Source organism: Zonotrichia leucophrys, chromosome 1 (genome assembly GCF_028769735.1).
Source record: "Zonotrichia leucophrys gambelii isolate GWCS_2022_RI chromosome 1, RI_Zleu_2.0, whole genome shotgun sequence".
In the NCBI taxonomy this organism is placed as follows: domain Eukaryota; kingdom Metazoa; phylum Chordata; class Aves; order Passeriformes; family Passerellidae; genus Zonotrichia; species Zonotrichia leucophrys.
Genome location: NC_088169.1, coordinates 63577244 through 63600362, shown reverse-complemented (window position 1 = coordinate 63600362; position 23119 = coordinate 63577244). Strand labels below are relative to the sequence as shown.

At 42.6% G+C, this 23119-nt stretch overlaps 2 protein-coding genes across 5 annotated transcripts; both read right to left on the bottom strand.

Annotated features, from left to right (window-relative positions):
- Positions 1–12095: 12095 nt before the first annotated feature.
- On the bottom strand, positions 12096–15002 carry KCNRG (potassium channel regulator). The gene is made up of 2 exons (XM_064715071.1): positions 14414–15002; positions 12096–12579 (listed from the first exon to the last, which is right to left on the bottom strand). The coding sequence occupies exons 1-2, from the start codon at positions 14989–14991 to the stop codon at positions 12327–12329; spliced, it is 831 nt and encodes a 276-aa protein (XP_064571141.1). The 5' UTR covers positions 14992–15002; the 3' UTR covers positions 12096–12326.
- A 1587-nt stretch (positions 15003–16589) lies between these two features.
- Positions 16590–23119, bottom strand: TRIM13 (tripartite motif containing 13). 4 transcript variants are annotated; one of them, XM_064715048.1, is made up of 2 exons: positions 22851–23119; positions 16590–17827 (listed from the first exon to the last, which is right to left on the bottom strand). In XM_064715048.1, the coding sequence occupies exon 2, from the start codon at positions 17822–17824 to the stop codon at positions 16595–16597; it is 1230 nt and encodes a 409-aa protein (XP_064571118.1). In that variant the 5' UTR covers positions 17825–17827; positions 22851–23119; the 3' UTR covers positions 16590–16594. The 4 variants fall into 4 exon arrangements, with proteins under 4 accessions (XP_064571118.1, XP_064571110.1, XP_064571128.1 ...); XM_064715040.1 differs by lacking the exon at positions 22851–23119 and adding an exon at positions 22666–22764; XM_064715058.1 differs by lacking the exon at positions 22851–23119 and adding an exon at positions 22359–22448.

The window sequence follows — 23119 nt, the reverse complement described above, 5'->3', positions numbered from 1 at the left end:
AGAGCTTTTACATTGTGATCCCATTATTTAATGCTTTTTCAGGCATAAATTAAGTAGTCTGAGAAAAGCACTACCTTTTGCTATGAATGTATCTTAGTTTCCTCTAAAATTGCAGGGGTTTTTTCTCTTTGGCTGTGAGCAATTGTCCAGAGCAGTGGACATTTTCAATCATAGCTGACAGAATCCGAATTTTATCTCTAGTTTTTTTTCATGTGTACTGCAGGATTCTTTTAAAAACAGCACCTGGTCCTGGTGATTTATGATATGAGTTTCTCAAGCTTTCAATAGGCTCTTCTTTTGAGACATCTAGGCCTGGGGACACTACTGTGAATTCCTATAAGGCACATCCTTGAGATAGGCATTTCTCTGTCACCCTTTATGTTAAAACCAAATTATTTATATTCAGCTTCTTTACCTGTGACACATTCTTCCATCTGGCTGTGGATATTACATAGACAAAACTAAAAAATATCCTCCTGAATTCTAACACCTTTAAGAATACTTGCAGTTCTTTTGTGTGTGTGTGTTGTGCATTGATACGGGGGTGCTTCAGGCAGCCATCAGTACCCATGAATACCAAGAGAGCAGAACATTTTTCAGCAGTACCTGTGAAAGCAATAACTGCATTTCTTTGTGCAAGAGTAGTGTCAAACCAGCCCCTCATTCTTCAGACTGCCAGTGGCTACAGAGAACTTTTCATTAGCCAGTGACAGTAGTAATTTTATTTTTCACTAATCTTCATTAGTTTTTTCTTACTTTACTTTCTTACTTGTTTATATTAATACTTCAATAACTGTTAAGATGTGGTTTAGTTAAGAAACTGTAGCATCTCTGGTTTGTTGGGTTTGGGTTTCTTCCACTTTGGTTGGAGAAATTGCTTCAGCCTAGGAAGAATTCCTTGTCTGCACATACCCTGTCCGGGCTGTTCTCCCCCCGAAAGGTTGTAGTGATTCGAGTCCGTCCAGGGACGCCAAATGTCCGGTTTATCTCGGCTGTTTGAGGGGCCCGGAAGGCCCGTGGTGGCCTTGGGGCAGCCCGCGTATCGAAGGACGAGAAGAGGCTTCAGTTCTTCTTTCTGGTTTTATGTTTATTAATTGTTTATCTAAAAGATGTTCTTTCAGCCACCAGAGATCTGCTCAGCAGTCAGCCATGGGCACACTGTCTCTTCCCCCTGACCGCCACGTATCTTTATACCCCTTGCTACGTATACAATATTTATCATTTTTCCCCAATACCATCTATTGTTATAACTCGGTGTACTCTTAGTAATAACCAATCCAAAGGTGCCACCGTGGCCAAAGAAGATGGAGGAGAAGAGGAAGAAGAAGAAGGACAGGACACACCCCAATTCCTCCATCTTACTCCTCTAAACCCCCCTGTACATAAATCCTAAACCTTGTGTCTCACTCTCTAATTAACTAATCTCTTCACCATTCACCCTGTGAAGCCCTCATCCTTGTCGTCTCCTGTGCAGGACCAAAGTCCAGCTACCAGACACTTCTGGCAACATTCCAGGAGTCCCGAGCCCCCCCAGGGTCTCGGAGGCTCAGCATCTCAGGACTGAGATCTTGAGATCCGACAATACCCCATGAATGATCATGACCTCCCTAGCATTCAGACATTTGCTGTGTAATGTTGTGGTGTCATTAAAGACTGTCTACATAAGATACACTTTACTTGAGCTGATGAGCATCACATGTATCTTCTAAGAAGGCTGAGCAAGTGAAACATCTTGCCTCAAGATGTCACAAGTGATACAGGCACCTGGCCTCTGGTTCTAGTTTGCCTGAGCAGAAACACTTGAGAAAGACCAGAGCTCTTTTGCTTTTCTAACTTCTTGTCCTAGGCTGTCAGCAAGTCTCCTAACACAGCTAGACCTTGATTAGATGGAGACAAGGAACAGAACATTTGCAAAACAGATCCTGATTTTATCCTACATAAATTCTTCTGAAGCACAGTTCAGACCTAGGAACACCAGGCAGTCCAATCATACAGAGCTGGAATTTTCATGATACAGTGGTCTACAGTACTTTGATTCCTTGGCCATAATTCTAAAGAAATTATCAGTAGCAATATAGCACCAAAATTATAGCAAGGTTGAATCACTTTTGAATACTTGAGCTTCATCAGAGAAATCAAGCTCCTCACTGTCAAATCAGGCTCAGAATCACCCCTCAAACTTTAATGGGTGTCTGGCCTTCAGTATTGATTAAAACATTCTCTACTCTGCTGGTAGTCAGAGATCATTTTTTATAAGCTTCCAGCATCCTGTAGGACTAGTTCCATATAAAATACTCCTGTGCTTAGTCAGAACCAGAAGACTGAAATGTTCTGTACAGTTGTGTTTAGCTGGACATCCTACACCAGTAGAAGTAGGTGTGGCTCACACTAGAGCAGCTTAGAGATGGGAACTTCCTGTATTTTTTAGCATCTCACAGATTCAGGAGTGTTAAGGTTGGAAAAGACCTCCAAGATCTCTAGTCCAACCATTAACCCAGCACCACCATGCTTGCCACTAAATCATATCCCCAGGGGCCACACCCACATGCCTTTTGAGCTTTCCAAGGGATGGTGATTTCACCACCTCCCTGGGCAACCTGTTCAATGCCTAACTGCTCTTTCAGTGAAGAAAGTTTTCCTGCTATCCAATCTAAACCTACACTAGCACAACTTGAGGCCATTTCCTCTCGTCTTGTCACTTGTTATCTGGGAAAAAGACTGACACCCTGGGTGACTGACTGACACCTTGCTACAACATCCTTTTAGGTAACTGCAGAGAACTTGTTTGTTCTTCCAAGTAACAAGCAACAGGATGAGAGGAAATGGCCTCAAACTCTACCAGGGGAGATTTAGATTGGACATTAGGAGGAATTTCTTCTCAGAAAGGGAGGTTAGATATTGGAATGGGCTGCTCAGGGCAGTGGTGCAGTCACCATCCCTGGAGGTGTTAAAGAAAAGATTGGATGTGGCACTTGGTTCCATGGTCCAGTTTCAAGGTGCTGTTCAGTTGGTCATAGGTTGTATTTGATCTCAAAGGTCTTTCCCAAGCTAAGTGATTCTGTGAAAACTGCCTCCAATGACAGCAAATACTGACACATAGAGCAAAAAGGTGCTGAAGTTTTATCTCTGCTGCAGAAATAATTATCTCTTGAAAATGAGGGTCTCTAGACTATTATTAGTTAATATTGCAAATGCTAAATTGAAATGGTAAGCATTGCCACAGACATCTAGAGAGGAATTTAGATATAGTGCATTAGAAAGCCTTTATGGCAGTAGTGACATTTCCAGGCACAGACATCTTGATAAGAAGTATTTCTTTATGGGTTTTCTGAAGCACAATGACCTATTCAATGCTTTGCATTCTCTTTGTATAGACAGGGTTGTACACACACTTCTTAGATCCCCAAGACAAGTTGCCAACTACAGGCATCACAAGACCATAGGCTTTCCAACCCTGCAGGCCTACATGCCCTCCAGCAAAGCAGCACAGGACTTAAAGAGAAAAAACAAAAAAAAGACAACTTCTTTGTGTGTTGCAGTTCACCTGCTTCTTTCATCCACATGGCAGTATCTGACTGTTTGCACCAGAACATTTGGAATGTTTTTGAAGTTGTACCTCTTCCTTTCAAGCACTGAAATGGTTTTATAATATGTTAAAGCCTACCACCTGTCACAGAGATTTGTGTATTCTTGTTGTAGTGTGGAGAGGGCCCACCATATTCTATTTTAGTCATTCATTGACTCCTTTTGGTCACAAGGTGTTTTATGAGATTATTGGTAGCACTACTTCTTTTCCTATGGAAAAGAAATTCCCTTTTTAACTCTTAAAAAGGGATGAGGAAAGGTGGTTGTGAGCCAATTCCAGTACAGTATTCAATTTGGGCTGTCCCAGATCTCAAGAAATGTAAATATGTACAGCTGAAAGATCAGATACAGAGAAATGTTTTCAGCCAGCAGTTTATCACTACCAAGTTAGAAAGCCCCGAGAGCTCTGAGCTTTCAAAACAGTTATTTCCACACTGTTACCCACCCTGCCTGAAGGAACTGTGTCGTCTTCCTAGCAGGCGTCATTGCCTCCAGTATAAGACCTGTGTGCTTGTCACTGCCTGTTTCAGAAGAACAAAAACCCACATATGCATGCATGTCCTGAACACTGCGTAAGTGATCTAAGAACTGTCATTACATCCTTCACTCATGGCTTTTCTTGGTCCTGAGGGTAGGCAAGAAGTCAGCATAGATCCCTGCACAGAACAGAGATGATCCAAACCATAGAAGTCTGATGTTCCATTAGCCTTCTGTGACTTTGCATTACATTCAGCTTTTCTATTCAATCTGAGAGCCTACCTCAGTAGCTCATTGAGAGCATGGATCATGGGTCAGGGGGTGGTGAGGCACTGGCACAGGTTGCCCAGAGAAGCTGTGGAAACCCCATCCCTGGAATTGGTCAAGAACAGGTTGAACGGGGCTTGAAGCAACCTGGTGTAGTGAAAGGTGTCCCTGCCCATGGCAGAGGGGTTGGAACCAGATAATCTTTAAGGTTCCTTCCAACCCAAACTCTTCTGTGATTCCAGGGGTCAGACTTTCAATAGCTTAGCACAAGACACTCTTACAGCACAGCTTGTGAGGGCAAACTATAGCCAAAAGGAGTTGTTCAAGTGTTCCTGTGCCTGCCTGGGCGTTTTCCAGCATGGAGTCTCCAAAAAAAGAATCTTGCAAAAAGATGATAGTTTTCTCATCATTTTTCCAACATGTATTTGTGGAGATTTGGAGGCTGTATATGGACAGTGAAGTCTAGATTGCACTATCACACTAAAATTGTCAAATCTCATGAAATAGGAACAGAAAGCAGTTTTAGCCTAACCAATGATGGAAGAAGCTTCTGTTACATCAGGGACCATAGAGATACAATGTTTCCCTTAAATTCTTGACATGGCCATATTTAAGCTGTTAATGTGTTCTGGAAATCTATGGTTTACTGAGCCATCTTCAGAAGATAATGTTTTGAACAACTGTAGGTAGCAAATGAATATCATATGGCTTAAGGATAGATTTGCAAATGGAGAAAAGGTAAACCAGTCTGTTACAGGAAATACCTTTCCAGTTTATGGAAAACTAGGAACTTACTGACAGGGTTAATGCTCACCATAGTGCAACTGGCATTGAAACAAAGGCCACCAATAGGACATATCCAGGAAGTATTCAGTAGGCTTATCACCCCCTGCACTACCAAAACAGTGATGTTATTCTGATCTTCAAAGTTTATCTATTTGATCTCCAAAAGCTTAGCATTTGTTTCTAGGTGTGAGGTATCAACATGACTAATCCATCTGATGTCTGGATCCTGCAATGTTTCATTTCACAGCACATATGCAGAAATTACCTCCTAAAGAGAAATTTTCTTCTTCAGGTATGTGAATTATTACTGGAAGACATTCTATAGATGCATTAACCTAACATATTGGAAAAAAAATAAAACATCCCTATAGTTTAATGAACGTTCAACTTTCCTGTCCATGTTATTCTATGCCATTTCCAGGTTTGTATAGCAGGTATTACCCACCTATTTGGTCGCCCCTGTGAGATCTGCTTTTCCTTGTCCTGTGGCATTGACATTTCTGGCAGCTCTGTCCTCTCCTCAATACAGTAAGATGTGTCTCTTTGGTTCCACAAAGGCCATGACTCTTTCCAGCCTAATTTTATTCCTTTACTTCCTCTCTGTAATGGGAAGGAAGTGAGTTTGCCTCCTTCTGTGGATCTCTGCCTGCCCTTACCACGTAGCCCCTTCCTCTGTCCTACCAGGACCCAACTGAGGAGCAAGCTGAAGACATAGTAAAACCACAAAGATTAAAGGATGGAAGGATCAGCATGCATTCTGTTTATTGTTAAATACAACATTGTAAATAAACCGGTATGTCAGCAATTATTTTATTACTCAGTTTAGATATCACTGGGGAACAAAAACAAAAACCATAAACCAGCCTTTTCAGAAGGCCCTCAATGAAAGCTACAAACTGCCTTTGAAATTCAAAGAAAACTCAGTTCCTGACTCCAAAGTACCAGTAAAACCCCAGACTTGATGTTTCCAATCTACTGCCTTTTTTTTTCCAATGGAGAATCAGGATGGAACAATGTTGCAATGTTTAATTCTTCACAGTTTCAGCAAGCACTCAGCTGACTGCTGTAACAGTAACTTGCTTAGAAAGCAAAGCCCTAAATTAATTTTCTACAGCAGACTTGTACACATTACAGTTTCCAACCTTTAGGGCCACATTCATCATCCTTCTGACCAGAAAAAAGACACCAATTACTGAACCATTCCATTAGATTGAAAACAGAGTAGAAATGGAGTAAAGATTCTTGGAAAAAATTTACACATCAGATCACACTTGAGGAAGTTATTTCAGCAGAAACTACATGATGGTCTAAAAAACTGACCTTTTTTAATAGAAGTCAGATTTATTTGTATTTTATATGATGACTAGTAATTTATTTCTCACCCACCCATTTGAGAATATTCAGGACTCCAGGCATATCTTCAGCCAGAACCAGACTATTCAAATCATTGTTGGTCCATCCATGTACTAGTTACAACAAGGCCTTCTGTGACTAATTATGGTCTGACTGCAGCAGGAGAGGCAGCTTCAAAGAATGAGAATCTTCAGACACACTAGCAGTTCCTTTGGTTCCCAAATTCATTATTTATGTGGATTACATTGAGCTGACAGATTTAACTGGGCTGCTGAAGATATGGTCAAAGAAGCAGAGTCACTCCCTTCCCTTTTATTGTCTTCTGAAGACATAACAGTCATATGCATCTGTCACTAGAGAGAGGAAGTTCTCCATCATTGGACTTCATTTGGGGTTTTATAGGCTGTTTCAGTAGCATTTGGGAATAGATCAATATAATATGTGGTAGGGAGTTGTATTTCTTCACGATGCACTGTAAATCTTTTATTGAAGATACTCCCACCGTTTATTGTCGAAAATCAATAAAAATAAACCTTGTAAAGTTAAAGCCTGGCAATGGTTCAGCACAAATCAGAGAGAAGGAGTAAGAGGCACTGAGCCTCCCTCCTCTTCTTGGATAATTCCCAGATTGTTTCTCAATGAATATTTAGTAACACTTTTCAGCAATCTAGGAACAAATTTAAAAAATAAGAAATTATTCAAAGTTATGAACTCTTTGTGGTGAACTCAAACAGGACTTTTGATCCGCCCTGGTGGCTTTCTGGTACTGATTTCAGCTGTGGGTCAAAACAAAATATCACCCAGGATATGTTGGATGTACCTGAGACTTACCAACTCAAGAGACTGACAAAAGCACATCAGACTTGCTCAGGTCAGATTATGGGAGTTATTTATGAGCATTGGAAAGCTGGAAACCAACCAAAATAGGTAGAAACTGGGAAGAGTTCACTGGGCAGAACAGTTTCTCCAAAGTTAACAGAAGTTACTATCATTGGGCATGATGCAGTTACTGCAGCATCATTGTTTTGCCCTATGGCTATTAATTCCCTATATACAGCATTGTAGGGAGGATCTTCTGCTACTTCCTTGAAATTCAGTTTTGAAGGTAAGTGGAAAATGGTTTGGAATTATTTAGTAAAGGGGGAAACTTCCCAGTACTATGGCCAGCACAGAGAGATCAGTCTTTGTATCTAAGATCCTACCTAAATAGTATCTTAGTCTATTGTATCAATTTATAGAGCGTTATTTAAGTACCTTAATAATTTATACAATCACATGAGTGCTGACTGCAGAACCTATAAGAATGCAGTGACTGCACTTCCCAAAGAAACAAAAACTCTCATGAACTGTTATTGAAATCAATACCCAAAGAACAAGAAGATATTTCTCAACAGACTCTGTTCTTCCTGGTATCAGCAGGATACTGAACAATTCTAGTGGTAAATAAATGATGTGTCCCTGAAAGGGATAAGTACAACACAAGAGAGACTTCTCAGTGTGTGAAGAAGGAGACAAAAAGTTACTTAAAAGCACAAAAAATGCCACCCATTACTAGAAAAGGAAGCCAACACAGTTACATGGTGCAAGAACAGGGGGATGGAAGAAGTGTGTGGTACCTTTGTCCTGTTGGGACATCCAGCCAGCATCACAAGACTCTACTGGCAAAGCCCTTGACAGTCTTGAATATAGAAACACAGGATGACACCCAATTTTAAAGGAGGAAAAAGTGATTAAGATAAGGAAGTGTAAAGCAAATTGAGGCATTGTTTTTCTGAATCATCTGCCTTTTGCAAATCCCGCAAGCTGTCACCTCATTTTGGATTATCTCCTTCTAGCATGTAAACTGCAGTCCCTGTGAGTGGGACAGGATGATGGTGCTGCCTCACCATTCAGTTTCTTTTACCCCTATGGCTCTCTGTTTGCCTGTTGCAAAGCCACAGAGAGCTCATTGTGAGTGAGCATGGGGGCTGCCTGCCCCAGCACTGTCACAGTTCCTTTACATTCCTTAGCATTTACAGGCAGTGGAACACTTTGCACATTTCTGCTGAATCCAGGGAATAATAAAAAGGCAAATACAGCAGTGAAGTTCACTGAAATAAGCAAATTTTGCACCTTCATAGGAAAAAAAGGAATTCTCTTGAGAAAGTGGGCAATGAAAGAAGTGGATTATGTCAAGGATAGCAAATTACTTTTATTGGAAAATAAAAGTCTAAATTACTCAAAATCCCATTCCCATTTAATTAAAATGAGAGCTAGATGTGAGCAATCAGAGCTTCTGGTTCTGTCACATGTAAAAGTACAACCAAGTCACCTACAACACACTGCTAGTCTAGCAAAGATTGTGTTGTGAGATACCAGAGCTGAATTGCCTGCCAAGGTTTGGGTGGAAGTACTCAGTTTAGCACATAATCTGGTTTTGACGAAGCAGCTTTTAAAATCACTCAGACTCGTAGTTCCTACCAGCCAAATTCACTTGTACAGCTGTTCCCTTCTGTGTGAATAACTCTGCTGAGCACACACCACACAGTCTGCTCTCTGCTGCATCCCTGGTTGTTTGGGGCTTCAGAAGGGAAGGAGCAGTAAAAACACTGGCCACTATTTCTAAATTCCTGCCTCGGTGCCTGCAGGTTACACTGCATACCACTTCAAAGAGGACACAGAAAATTTGCCATCCTGACTCAGCAACACTTTACAGTAGCATAAATAACCTTGCAAGGTGGAGGCCAGCTGAAGACCCTCCTAGTAGATCAGTGCTATTTTTATAATAATTTGTCTGCAAATAAACATAATTTCACCTGTTCCTCCATAATTACTGCTATTTAGTTGTAGCTTGAAACTATACAACACCTGTAGCTCTATCATCACTGCTTCCTTTTTCTGTATAAGGAAACCCAGAAAGGAGTTTTCCTTGAAGAACCAGCTCAAATTCAATTAATTTATTCCATCAATCTTTCATTGAAGTCATGGGTATCCTACTGGTATCAGTTCAGAAGCTTTCAACAGATTTCTATCAGGTTGTTCACACACATGCTGTCAAACTTATTTAAGGACTATCAGTTAAAAAAACTAACAAAAAAATCCCAACAAAGTGAAAGCATTGTGTAAGAACCTAATCACGTTCTCTGCAGGAACACAAAATGACAGAAGGTGATACTTCTCAGTTCAGAGCTAAGTAAGAATAAATGCTGGAAGAACTCTGGGAGGACAAGCTTGTTGATGGTCATGTGCTTTGCTTCCAAAAGAAGCACAGAGCCACAGCACACTGTTACCCAAGGGTAAAGCACATATGGTTCTTTACATGACAGCAACTTGCACTGGTATATTTTCCAGAGCCAAATACTGCATTCATAGAATGATGCTGTGCTAAATAAAAATTAACCCATGTGTTCAGCCCATCATAATGTGTTACTAAAATGGTTGTATCAAATATTCATTTTGCCAAAGACATGGAACATGGATGATTGCATAGGTAAAAACTTTGGGGCTCTTTAAAAATTGAAGTATTTGTCTTTTCTTTCACTTCATAAAAAAAAAAAAAATAATAATTGGAATCCAAACTTCAATTTTCAAAGAGGCTGCTGCAGCATGGAAAACAAAGTCCCTACTTTTGTGGTAGGTGAAACAGTGTAATTGTTACTGTGAGGTGTTCTGAAACTTGTCTCAGCTTACATCACTGCTATTGGTGATCATCTAGGGCATAATGTCTAAATACAGCCTCAAGTCTATTTTTTAAACTTTCCTTGTAAGAATTTGCTTTTTTTTGTCTCGTGCTTCACATTGGCTAGTCCCTCCACCTACAATATCCACAACCAGTAACTCACCCAATAATCAACATTATTGTTTCCAAACAAGGAGCGTTGTCTGCAGCATAGCAACTTGTGGGGACAGGCACCCCACACAGCCTGTCTGTTCTGTCACCCAACAGTGGTCTGACCTCAAAGCCCACCATGATAAGCTTTCTGGCACAGACCTTCACAGAAGGGCTCCACAGAATCATAGAACAGACCAGGCTGGAAGGGAACTCAAAAGATCATCTGGTGCAGTCTTTCATGTGACACAGAGCCTTCATGAAATCATTTAGCATCCTCTTCAAAATTTCTAACAAGGGGAACTCCACCGCATCTGTGGGGAGGTTGTTCAGAGAATGATGGTTCTCACTGTAAGAAATATCTTACTTCAAGGCAAATATGAATGCATTGACATTACTGACCAAAAGAAACCCATTTGTAGTGGAAGCATTCACTCTTACATTCATTGCATAACCTGTAAGCAGCTTGGGAGATGTAGTCCCCATAATCATATTATTCTCAACTCAAACAGCTCTAGAACAAGCAAAGAAGACCTCACTGAGCTTCTGAACTTAGGTCAAGCTGAAATGCCCCAGAGCAGTAGCCAAAGAAAAGAGGTGTCCAATAGTGGCACTTCTTTCCAGTCTGAAAAGATCCATTTCACTGAAACTCCTTAAGGCAAGAAAGAGATGGCTGAGTCCCACCCCAATTATCAAGTGCTGCAAATAAAGTAATGCATTCACATTTTAAAACAAATGAAAAGCCAGATCTGACTGGTTAGCCAAGAAAGCCCAAAGTGTTCTCCTGGGCTATTCTAAGCCTTGGGAAGATGGTGCCATCTCAAGCTGCAACAAAGGAAACATAGGTTGCATAGTAGGAAAAAGTTTTTCACGGAGACTCATAACATTCTGGAATAGTCTGCCTGGGGAGGTGGTGGAATCACCATCGCTGGATGTGTTTAAAAACAGACTGGATGTGCCACTGATGCCATGGTTTAGTTGAGGTGTTGGGGCATAGGTTGGACTCAATGGTCTTTAAGGTCTCTTACAACCTAGTCATTCTGTGAATTCTGTGTTTTACCAGCAACAAAACTGAGATGCAACTAATGAATCCCTGAAGTTATTGCTATCTTCTCTCTCTGCCTTGATGGAAGGACAAAGGATTCTTAATTTATAAAGCTTCATTAACTTACCTCTCTCAGTACCTGAGCTAATTTTGGCATCTTTACAAATCTTTGCACAGGACTAACAAGGCTCTTAAAGCCACTTCTGCTAAGCCTTCCAACAGTATTGTACTTAACAAGTGCTAAAAAATTCTTTGCACTACTTTGTTTGAAACTGTACAAATTCTTTCATCTGAAGGGCTGTTCATCACATTTTCATCCTTTTTGTGGTGAAAGCACTAAAAATTAACTGACCCTCTGTTCACAAAGATCTTTATCATTTAATTCTCAGAACCAAAGGGCATCTTAATGCCACCAGAGTGGGAAGAGAGGAAAAGAGACAGTCACACATTATTTCACAGACTTCAGTGATGGCTTTCACAAAGCCACACAGCAGCACAGCTCGGGATGTTCCCCTCCCACTGCCCTCAGCCAACTGCAAGAGAGTCAGTGAGTGGAAGCACTGATCAATCGCTGGGGTTTGCATTCCTCCCCCAGCCACTTCTCCTGACTGTTGGGATGACAGTTGCATCATCTTCATGTGTTACCCTGTTTTTAAAATCTACTTGCAGATTAGCACAGAACATAAAAACAGTTTTCTGGAAGGGATGGCTGATGCTTTGTGAGTCTTCATGTAAATTTTAGCCACAGAGAAAAAACAAAAACAACTCTTGGAATTGCTGAAATCTGGTCCACAAACCCAGTACTGAATCTGGGCTTCTTTTACTTAAAGAAGGCACAGCGATAAAAGGCAAGAAAACAATTTTTCCCCCTAAATACTTGAAAGAAAATGTATTTGTTACTTCCCTCAATAGCTGCAGTTTCAAACATGCCAAAACAACAAAAAGAAAAGGTCACTAGTGCTGAGGCATCCCTCTTCTACATTCAAAAGACGGAAGGAAAAGCCCTTATTTCCCTTTCTGTACTTGGCTTCTCCTTGCCTGTGCCACCCCAGAGCTCCCTGGGGTTTGGTTCACCATGATGGCAAGGCCTGCTGCCCTCTTCATCCTTTCAAAAGTGTAGCATTCAGCCTTCTCTTCACTGGGGACTGTCCTGGTGCTTATGAGGCGAAATCCATCTTTGAGCAAAGTGTCAAGCAGCAGGCCTAGCACGTTAGTACCATTAATCAGCTTCCTCTTATCAGGCTTTATGGAAACATACCTAAAATCAGAGGGAAAAACAAAAAGGAAAAAGCAGTTACAACACACTTTAACTACTTTACAGCACAGATCAGCCCAGCTGCACTGTGTTTACAGCAACCAAGGCTCCAGATATTTTTTTTTTTCTTTTAAGGATGACTTGACTCTTTCCTTCATAAAGAGTAATTCTCAGTTCATCCAGTTATGTGCTGGGGAATAAGCACTTCCCTTTCACACCCTCCTCCACCACAAAATTTATTTTCTTAAGAAATATCTGTGACAACCCCCATCTTGTGTCAACAGAGGAGAAATAAGCAGCAGGCTCTGCAATGCTGCAAGTTTTTCAGGTAAGAGCAAACAATGGACAGCAGAGTCACATTCACCCCAAGAGCATCACTCTCCAACACACAGGATCTCTCTCTACAAACAGTGACATTTATTGCAAAGTTACCTTGTACAGCAGGTCGTGTGGTAACAAATATTAAAATCACTTTCACATGGCCTCAAATGATTTTATTTGATATAAAGTAGAGTGTAAGAATCTATCCAGACATTCTGAGGAGCAGAAGTCAGGTAAAAACACTATTACAAAATGTATAAACTGACAGGTGAAACTGTTCCACAGTTCACAGGCAAGTACACCAAACATTCATGGAAAGCACAAGAAAGGCAAAAAAGTCCATGTCACCACAAAGACTAAGGAGATAGAAATTCAGCAAGGCAACATAATCAAATTTTACTTATTTCATTACTCAAGGTCAGCTTTTCTATTGATCTGCAAAGGGAAATTTTTACCAGTTCTGAAGAAATAAATGAAAAAATCAGAAATATTTTCCCCACTACTTAAGTTGCCATAACCTACTCAACCAATTGCTAGTCCATTAAAATTAGTAATATGTTACAAAGTTAAGGTTTGGCACACAAACATATATATTGCTTCACAAATGCAAAGTAGTTTTTATTCTAATTGTTTAGCCAGAGAAACCTGGAAGAAAGATAAAATTTATTTTCTTTAAAAAACAATCAAAAGACTGCTGTGTTGGTTCATATATTCAAATAGAATATTTTTGGAAATATTTCAATGAAATTTCCATAAAATTCCAGATGTTCTAACAGCCACAGGGGACAAATTAGGTTAACATTTTCTTATACAGTAAGAACATGTCTCCATACAATAGAGACATCCAGCAAAAGATAGTTTAAAAAAACCTAAGTAGTCATTAGAATACAATACTGCTATCACAAAAATTACTGATACACAGTTATCTTAATAAAAACAGAACCTGGGCCTGAATTCAAAGAAAATCCACTGTGAAGCATATAGTCAATAATCTGTTTTTCCTCCCTCCCCCTAATAAAAAGTTCTACAAAAGCTTTCCAGTCCCCAAAATGCTGTCTCAGTTTCAATGAAGTTTTTAACCCTTCTTGCCATTCTCTGTTTCCTGTTTTCCATATGAAAGCCTTTTACACCATAAGCTAGTGGAGATTTTAGGCTTCCACCCAGTAATTTACTTTACTTTGTTTCCTCACTGTGTTTTTCATGTTCTGTGGAAGGCGATACTGTGAAATCCTAAAGTGAGTGAGGAGGAAATTGCAGAGAGAGAGAAAAACCCAAGAGCACTTACAAACAAACATCAAGAACAGTACTTTAGGAAGCTGAGAACAGGCAAATCAGTGTAACAAATTGAACTGGGTGTTTCAGAACTAGAAAACGATAACATTGGACAGAAAGAAAGAAACATATTTCTTTTCTTTCAGTTTCTTTAAAATTAGCTTTGCTAGCACATAGTGTGCACTTCATGAACTGCAAGTCACAAAGACGTGTCTGTAAGGAGAAGTCACTCCAGGGACAGTACCTGGCCACGAACTGGTCACCAGCAGAATACTCGGTCCCACACAGAAAAACCATATCATGATGAGAGGGTCTTTCCAAAGGAAGTGGAACGAGTGGTTTCTGGGAAGCAAAAGGGCTGTTCCAGCCCTGTCCTGACTGCTGCCCTGTAAACACAGTGATCTGCTCAGCTAGTGCCTCAATGGTGGTACTGCAGGAACCAAAGATCCGGAAAAAGGCCTGCATTTCTTGAAGAGAAAAACGCACTTCCAAGATCTCCAGCCTCGGCCTCAGCAAATGTTCTTGGCTCAGGAGGTTGGCCAGGGGGTAGAGTCCATAGAATTCTGCTTCTCTCTGCAGCCTCTGATAGTCTGAGAAATCAGTTGGTAAGGACACCTGGAGAGTCCTCAAGAAGTCCATGATGTAACTAAACAAAGCTCCATCCCTGTCCACAAAAAACTCTCCATTCACCAGTTTAAATTCCTGGTCATCGTCACTCACCATGCGTGCAAGCCTGGACTCAGGGAACTGCTGCAAGGTGGCAGCCCGGGTCACAAACTTCACACCTCCCACACTCAGAACGACCACCTCTCGACTGCTCATGGCTGCCTCAGCCACTCAGGAACTGCAGCTCTCTGATCTACACCTCTGTGCCTTGATCCTTCCTAACCTGCAAGGCAGCTGCAAAAACCATTGCATGCTTTTAGCAAGTGTTTGGAGTGAGGTGTGGAGCAGCAACAGGATTCCCAGGCAACAAAGATGTAAATACCATGTACAATAGTTTTGTTTGCTGGGTTTGGTTGCTTGGAGACTTTGAATTCTTGGAATTTAATGTTTTATTTTTGAAATGAACAGCTTGCAAGGACTACCAGAATACAGTGAATTGACTGTCACAATTTATGAGACCTTGAGAGAGGCCAACGAATATTCCTGAAGGATGGCACACATTATATTTGTTTTCTAGAAATGTCAGTTCAATGTTTTCATTCTGTACACTGCTGTTCACACTACCACTGCAAAAAGAGGTTAAATGTGCTTCAGGCAAGACATTTCAGTACTGTATGCTCTGGAAGAAGGGCACTTCAGAGAACTCAAGCTTAAGGTTCCCTTTAAATCACTGTATCTAAGGCCAAGTCAATACAACCAGAAAATTCAATTAGCTCCTCAAACAAGATACACAAAAATACAGCAACAGCACAAGAACCCATACAAGGTTCTTCAAACACCACCAACATCCATACACCTGCTGCATCACATAACCTGTTCCAGGAATCATGCAATCATTTTTCCCGGCTTTTGGAACTGCAATCTGGAGAGGCAGAGAGGGACAGGAGAGCAGCTGTTTTACTTGCCACCTCTGCAGGGTTAGAGCCCAGGCTGCCTTCCTGTGGCAGATCCCTGCGTGCCTTTCACTGCACTAAGTTCTTTATGTTAAGGCCAGTCTTTAAGAAAGCGTGGCTCCAGAGAAACATGGGTCTAACAAAACAGCCCAGCTACCCCAACAATTTGATGCTGGAAAAGTAAACTGCAAAGTATGAACTCTCTGCAAAGCACATACCATCCTGTAGATTGTTCTTATTATTACCTCTAGAATTTATGCTTGTCCTGAAGAAATATTTTTGTATAGGACATGTAATCTGAATGCACAGGGTAATTACAGTATTTGGTTATACAAAAAGATACTCCACAAAACCAAACCAAAACATATAGCTATTTCAGAGAGAAGTAACATTGTCAGATAGAAGCTAGTTCCAGAATATGAATGATGCACGCTGCATTTTGCAGTGGAAGGGTAGTCCTCAGCAAACCTGTCAGCACAGTGCTCACCTCAGTCACACTCTTCTTCCTCTTTCCAAACCATCTCCCAGTTAGAATTTTTTTAAAACTACAATCTTTTACCTCATTCTACAATTACATTAACATCAAACTAAAAATACAGTTTGGCCCTATATTTTGGTAAGGAAAATGATTTACAGTGAGTAATATTCCCATAATCACCACTGAAAGAAGAATCCACAGAATGTTTTTCAAAGCTCCATTTCATTTTCTGGTTTAGCACTACTCAAACTATGGGAACATTATGAATGTTTTGGAATCATTTTGAATCTTAGAATGTTTCACTGAAGTCTGAAAAGACCAATTAATTTAAGAAGTTCCATGTTTTCTCCCCCAGATCTCTCTTAGTTCTTATATTCCAGCAGACACTTCACAACAGTTTATATTTGCACACAAACTGTGCGACGTTATCCAGTACAACCAACGTATAGTTTTTACACTTTTCTCTTAAGAGTGAAGCTCCATCTGTCATCTGTTCCCAGTAAAAGACTGCATGATCTGCTATCTCCACGGTATCTGCCAAATAGGACAAGCAAATTGTAAGGAACTGAGATTTCCAGCACTGGAGATTGTCAATGACCGACTCCACAAAGGACATTCTGGTGACAGCAAGAATGAGCAAGAAAATAAGAGAGTTCACTATAAATCTGCGTGAAAAGACCGAGGGAATCTTGAATTTGAAAGTGTTGCTTTCCTGAGGCAAGGAAAGTTTGTCCACATCAACAAGCTTTATTCCATTCCACTGGCTGGTATCAAAGCTCTTCATTGTGGGACTGATGTCCACAGTGGAACAAGGTAAAGGGGTTTCTTTAAGCACCTTGATTTTTTCCCTGAACTCCTGCATCTGCTGCAGAAATATAATGGGCTCGGACACATCTTTGAAGGCCTCTGCAATGTTAAAAGCCATCCGCTGCTCTTGCAGAATGGTGTTCAGTTTATTGATTTCCGGATCGTAGGCCTGCATCACCGCAAGCTTCATGGTCTCAAAGTCAGACAGAATCTCATTTCTCTTCTGCTCCAGCGTGTGCTGCAGCTTCTCAAAGAACTCCTTCACTTTGTCAGAATCTTTCGTCAGCATCTGCAGAGCTTTCCTCTTGCTGGTCTCTAAGGTATCCAGCCGTGAGAGGGCATCTCCACAACGCCAAGTTTCAAAGCCCTGAAACAAGGTTTCAAAAGCCCGCTTCTCCTGGGAATAAGCTTCTTCAATGGAACAGAAAACATGCTTTGTGTGGTCACCACGGGTGGCACAAACCCCACAGATCAGCTGCATGTCTGTCCTGCAAAAAATGTTAAGGGGTTGCCCGCTGTGCACTTTGCACACAGGCATTTTTGGAGTTACTTTGATTTTGTTGTACTTCTCCACGATGCCTTTCAGGGAATAGTTGACCTGCAAGCTGTTGACTCCAGTGACAGGAGTCTCCTTTCTGCATGTGGGGCACTTGAAAGGGGATGGCCTCCAAAGCACATTCCGCACATTTCCCTCAAGAATTCCTTCCAGACACTTTCTGCAGAAATTGTGTGAACAGGGCAGGACACGAGGATCGTCAAACAGGCTACAGCAAATGGGACAGGTCAGATCTTCCTCTAAGAGCTCCATCATGTCCTAGGAAAGAGAAAAAAGATGGTAACAGAACTTAAAAAACGTATTTCTCCCTCAAGGAGACCATACAAAGACCAATTTCCATCTGAGACATGTTTCAGTGAGAAAAGGATGTATTTTTTCCTCCAGAATCCTTAAGACAGAGCCTCAGCTGGGTTTTTGCAGCCAGTCCTCCTTAGCTCTGGTACCTGGCCAGCAAATGGCAGGCACAAGAATGGTGCAATGCTCAGGCAGAATCATTTTTTTGGACTCTCAACTAGAAATGCTGGAAAAGAACACTTGCCAATCCCACCAAGGATTCTTAAAGAACATAACTCATGTACTCACAGTAACAGTGCAAGACTTACATCTTTCCTTGCTGATGCAATACACAGAAATGGGATTTGCACAGAAGCTACACAGCCATTATAGTCTGCTAAGATTTTATTACTTTCTACTTGCTCCACTCATCCAAAGCTTCCAGTTTCAACCCCACGCACTGGTACTGTAGACAATACTAAAAGTGACTGAAAAAGCCCTGTTGCAGTGTTTCTGCTGCTACAGAATACATAATGTGTCTTTTTGCTCTACCTGCAAGGCCAAAGGAGAGTCACCACTCACTTTAAGAATTAGCGTTTCTCTTGCTCCTGCAGTATTTTTAAATAACCAACTGCATGTGCTACTATTGAGCCATTCAGCACCAAGTCAAAATACTTCAAACAACTTCAAACAACAGCTGCCCATAATCCTTGATAATTCATCATGAAACAAAACTGTGAAACATTTCTGCTCATCTGCAATCTCTATTTCCAATCCCATTCTCACAGCATTCACACCCCAGGAATTTCTTTCTGTGGAGAGAACCTACAGGAAGAATATTTATCATGTAATCCTTCCTACTGGAAAGTCTCAGTGAAAGGACCCAGCGCACTGCCCTCCCCCACCTCTAACTAAAGGCAAGTTCTCAGATGCAGACACCTTGTAACTTACAGCATGCTCTAAGAAAACAAATAGACAATAAAGACCAAAGTAGGTGACAGTCTGTATCATCCAAAGCTCTCATACACTTTGTTTTGAGCTATAATTAGAAAGATGCTTCCCTTGCATAAATTCCTTCCGTATTACACAACATTTATTCATATATATGTAATAAAATTCCTCTTATAAATTGAAAGACATCACAGAAAAGTGCATCAAAGTACTGCAAGTACTGCTGTGACATCAAGGCATGTGAATGAGCTGTTAATTAGTTTTGATGTAATTTCTAAGGTTTCTGTCCCCTCAAAGAAATATGAAGTGGAAAACATGGGAGCCAAGAACAGAGCTGCAAGGGAAGATCCACGCTGCACAGGAGACAAGGAGAGTAATAAAAACAATAGTACTGACCCAAGGAAAGCAAAGTTCACTATCAGGAAGAAAAGTGAGGCCAGTCCTGACTTTCCTTCACAAAAGGACCAATGGTCCCAGTAAGACTTCACAGTAAAAGCTATTCTTGGGAAGTGTAAGCAAACCCTCCATGCTTTCCAAGTGAGGAGGAGGGATTGTCACAACCTGAAAATTCAGTAGGACTTCTCAGTGGGCTGAACAAAGACAGCAGTCCAGTGTCAGGGAACTCTTATCCTTTATTATACAGCCACCTTTACTCCCACAGCCATCCTGCTATTTAGTTGTAGAAGTGTTGGCTGACAAGCTCTTGACTTTTACAATGAACTTTACCAAGCTCCCAACTCTCCCAGCAAACTTCATCACAGAGCAAGGGGTAAAATCCAATTGCTGGGATAGAACAAGAGAGGAGAGAGTAAAAAGGGAAAATAGAGAAAGTGAAGGAAAAAGACCACCAGTCCTTAGATCCCATATTGGTCCTGCCACTATGTCCGGTCCAGATCTGGGATCAACAAAAGCCTGGGACCAATCCCTCCCTTTTAAAGTTTCCCTAGGGCACATCCCTTCATTTTTTGGTGCCATTTGCTGCTGCTGGCACACGCACAGTGAGCCCTTAGAGCCCTTCAGGAAATAGGGGGGGGGTTGGGAGCCCCCTTTAGTGAGGTGCCCAGGACTTGGCCCTTCTCTTGCTGCAGGCACACTGACCGTGAGCCTCCAGGCCGACCAACAAGCCCAGCAATGAAAGGGAAGCTGGCTCACAACAGCTCTTCCCTGCCTCAGCAGGACCCTCCCTCCCAATCCCAACTTTCCTGTGACAGCACGACAGTCAGAATGCTTGAGACAACCATGCTTATGTACTTATGCCCCCCATATATTTTCTGTGCTTGCTGGAAAATATAGAAATATATTTTCTATATTTCTATAGAAATATAGAAATATGAAAAAGACTTTGGAAATGTTGCCAGCTTTTTTACTCAGAACTAAAGTCAGGAGGCAGAAGAAGCCACCACTACAACTGAGGAAAAAGTCCCAGAGAAAAGATCTAATAACCCTAACTAATGGGTTTCCTGTAAGCCCACAGATCCCATTCAAAAACCTCATTTTCTGTGAGGAGAATGTAGTTTTGAAGCACCTCTCATGCTCTCAAAGCAACATTTCTCTTCCATCTTTTTCCTAGTGCTAAAAATAATGGGATGACAGGAAGATGGTAATTTCATCCCTCCACTCTTGAATCTTCCTTTTTGTGAGCAGCTCTCTCTTTCCAACTTGTACTCATAGCTTTTAGCCACAGTAGCAACACAAAGATCAGTTCTGCTCATGTGCTAAGAGGATAATAACTACAAAACTAAAATGACAGTTTTCCATCTCTTAGTAAATGGAAATGCACAGGACAGAAAATATTTGCTCTGGTCCATCTCCTTTACCAGGGAAGATTTTACTTCCCAGTTAGGGAGCTGGAAAAGCAACTTTGCATGCTTGACAGCAAGGACTGCAAACCAATGCAGAAAATGCTTACTGTAACACTTTCCATCAAAATTGCAGGACAAACATTGAAGATTTTCACACTCCTAAAAATACAAAAAAATACACAAAAAGTCTTCATGATCCAACTAAAACTGTCCTGCTGCATTTCAACCCCACTTACTGAATTACATAATTATGCTTCATAAATATAACAATTTCATAACCTTTGTACAACATCATTAAAAACACTTTTTTAAAAAATAAATGGGCAGGTCTACAAACTTGCCCCCCTCCCCCTCTTACAACACCAGAAATGCCAAACCAAAAATACTGAAGACCTGTATGACTGGTTGGACAGATTAACTTCCGTCTTCTTTAATTTCAGACAGTAAATTGTCTGTGGATTGAAACATCCCTTAGCAACCTGGTATTTGTGTGATGATTTCAACTTTTCCACTGGGAATTTCTCTGTGTAATGTCTGACCCAGGTTTGGGTGGCCCTGGAATTCCCCACTTGTAGCACACAGACCAAAAGCATCTCTGGGTACAAACCCAACAGATGTCACTCATCAGAAACAGCAACTTGCACAGTTTTATCATTAGGAAGAAGAATGACAAGCAATACCAAACCATAAAAGCAATAACAACCACACTCCAGACAAAAATTCATTTAGCATGCTTCTCAGCACAGAAGTTGGGTTTATCAGCCAGCAGCATGCTGAAAGTGAAACCAGAATTTCACCAGGCTTCAAAACAACCAAAAAGATTCCTGCAATGGCGTGTAACTGTTCTAAATGAGACTTGACCAAGTGAAGCTACATTTCTACAAGCAGTTGAGCTAGTCAGGAGAGGTCACATCTCCCTTCCTTGGCAAGGACCCTGGTCTGTGTCAGGACCCCTATGAGCAATTTCAGCAGCCTTCTGTCAGAATGGTGTGTTGAATCAGCCCTAAATGAGTCCCACAGAGAGGGGAAGGGAGATGGAAGATCCTCCTTCCAGCAGCTATGATCTTAACCCTGGTCACTCCACTAAGAGAAACTGCAATCTAACGGAGGGTCATTGTATCCATTTTATTGGGGAACACCTGATCTCCAAGAGCAGTAGGCAACACAGGATCATAGAATGTTAAGGGACTGAAAAGGACTTTGAAGATTATCTAGTCCCAACTCCCCCTGCCATGGGCAGGGACATCAACCACTAGACCAGGTTGCCAAAGGTCTTACCCAATCTGGCCCTGAACACTGCCAGGACTGAGGCATCCACAACCTCCCTGGGCAACCTGTTCCAGTGTCACTGCTCCTGCAGTAAAAAATTTCTTCCCAATATCTAAACAAAATTTCCCGTCTTTCAGTTTGTACACATCACTCCTTGTTCTGTCACTATAGTTCCCGATGGAGAGTCCCTCTCTGGCTTCCCTGTAGACCCCTTTCAGCTACTGGAAGGCTGCTATCCAGACAGCCAAAAACACCTGGGTAAATTGCCCATGCTTCAAACCTGGTATTTCATGGCCAAAGGTTTTTCCAGGAGCACCAGGCAGATCCAACATGTCCAGAGTCTCCAACGGCAGGAAGGCCGGAAGAAATAAGCGATCTGCGCTCGGTGCATTCACAGCCCTGCGAACACCGTTTCATCCCCAGGGCTGGCCGGTCTGTCGAGCGCAGGGGCTGCCCCAACGCTGGCCCCGCGCTCACCCCCATTGTCCCTCGACCTGGCAGAGGTTCCCTCGCCGCTCCTGGTTACAACTCCCCTCTCCAATTCCAGCGGGGAATCGCCCCTAAACGACGGCACTGCAGCCAGTCGCCGGCCCTGGCCTCCGCGGGGGTCTCAGCGCTCTGCCGGGCACCGCAGCCCGGGGCAGGGAGGCCCTGCCGGTCCGCCAAGCACAGCGGGCATGGCGGCCGCCGGCGCTACCGGCGCTCCGGCCGCGGCGTCCCCCGCCGCCTCTCACAAAGCCGCGGCCTGCGCTAACCCGGCCGCGCCCGCCCGTCCTGCCGCCCGCGGGCCCCGCTACTCACCATGGCAGCCGGGGCCGCGGGGCTCCGGGCAGGCGGGGGCCCGGCCGCCTCGGTCACTCGCTCTGCTCGCCGCGCTCCCGCCCCGGCCGCCGCCCGCCTTCCGGGCCCGCCGCTCCCGCCCCGCCGCCCGGCCCCGGCCCGCCGGATCCAGCGGCCGGGAGCTGCTGCCCCGCCGTCCCACCCACCTTGGCCCGGGGCAGGAGCTGCTGCGGCTCTTCCCTTCCTCCGTTTGCCTGCGAGCGGCCGGGAAGGCCTCCGGAGCTGCCGGGAGAGGGCCGGCGGTGGATGCTGCTTGCCTGCGGCGGCGGCCGAGGCTGCAGCCTGTGCCTCCGCCGAGATATATACGGGGTTCTGTTGTTTGTTAACTCTGTTAAATTGCACTTGAGCCTGCAGCTCACAGGCGCACGTTGCACAGCCTAAGGAGGGGCGCTGCTGGGTGACAATCCTGCTGGGG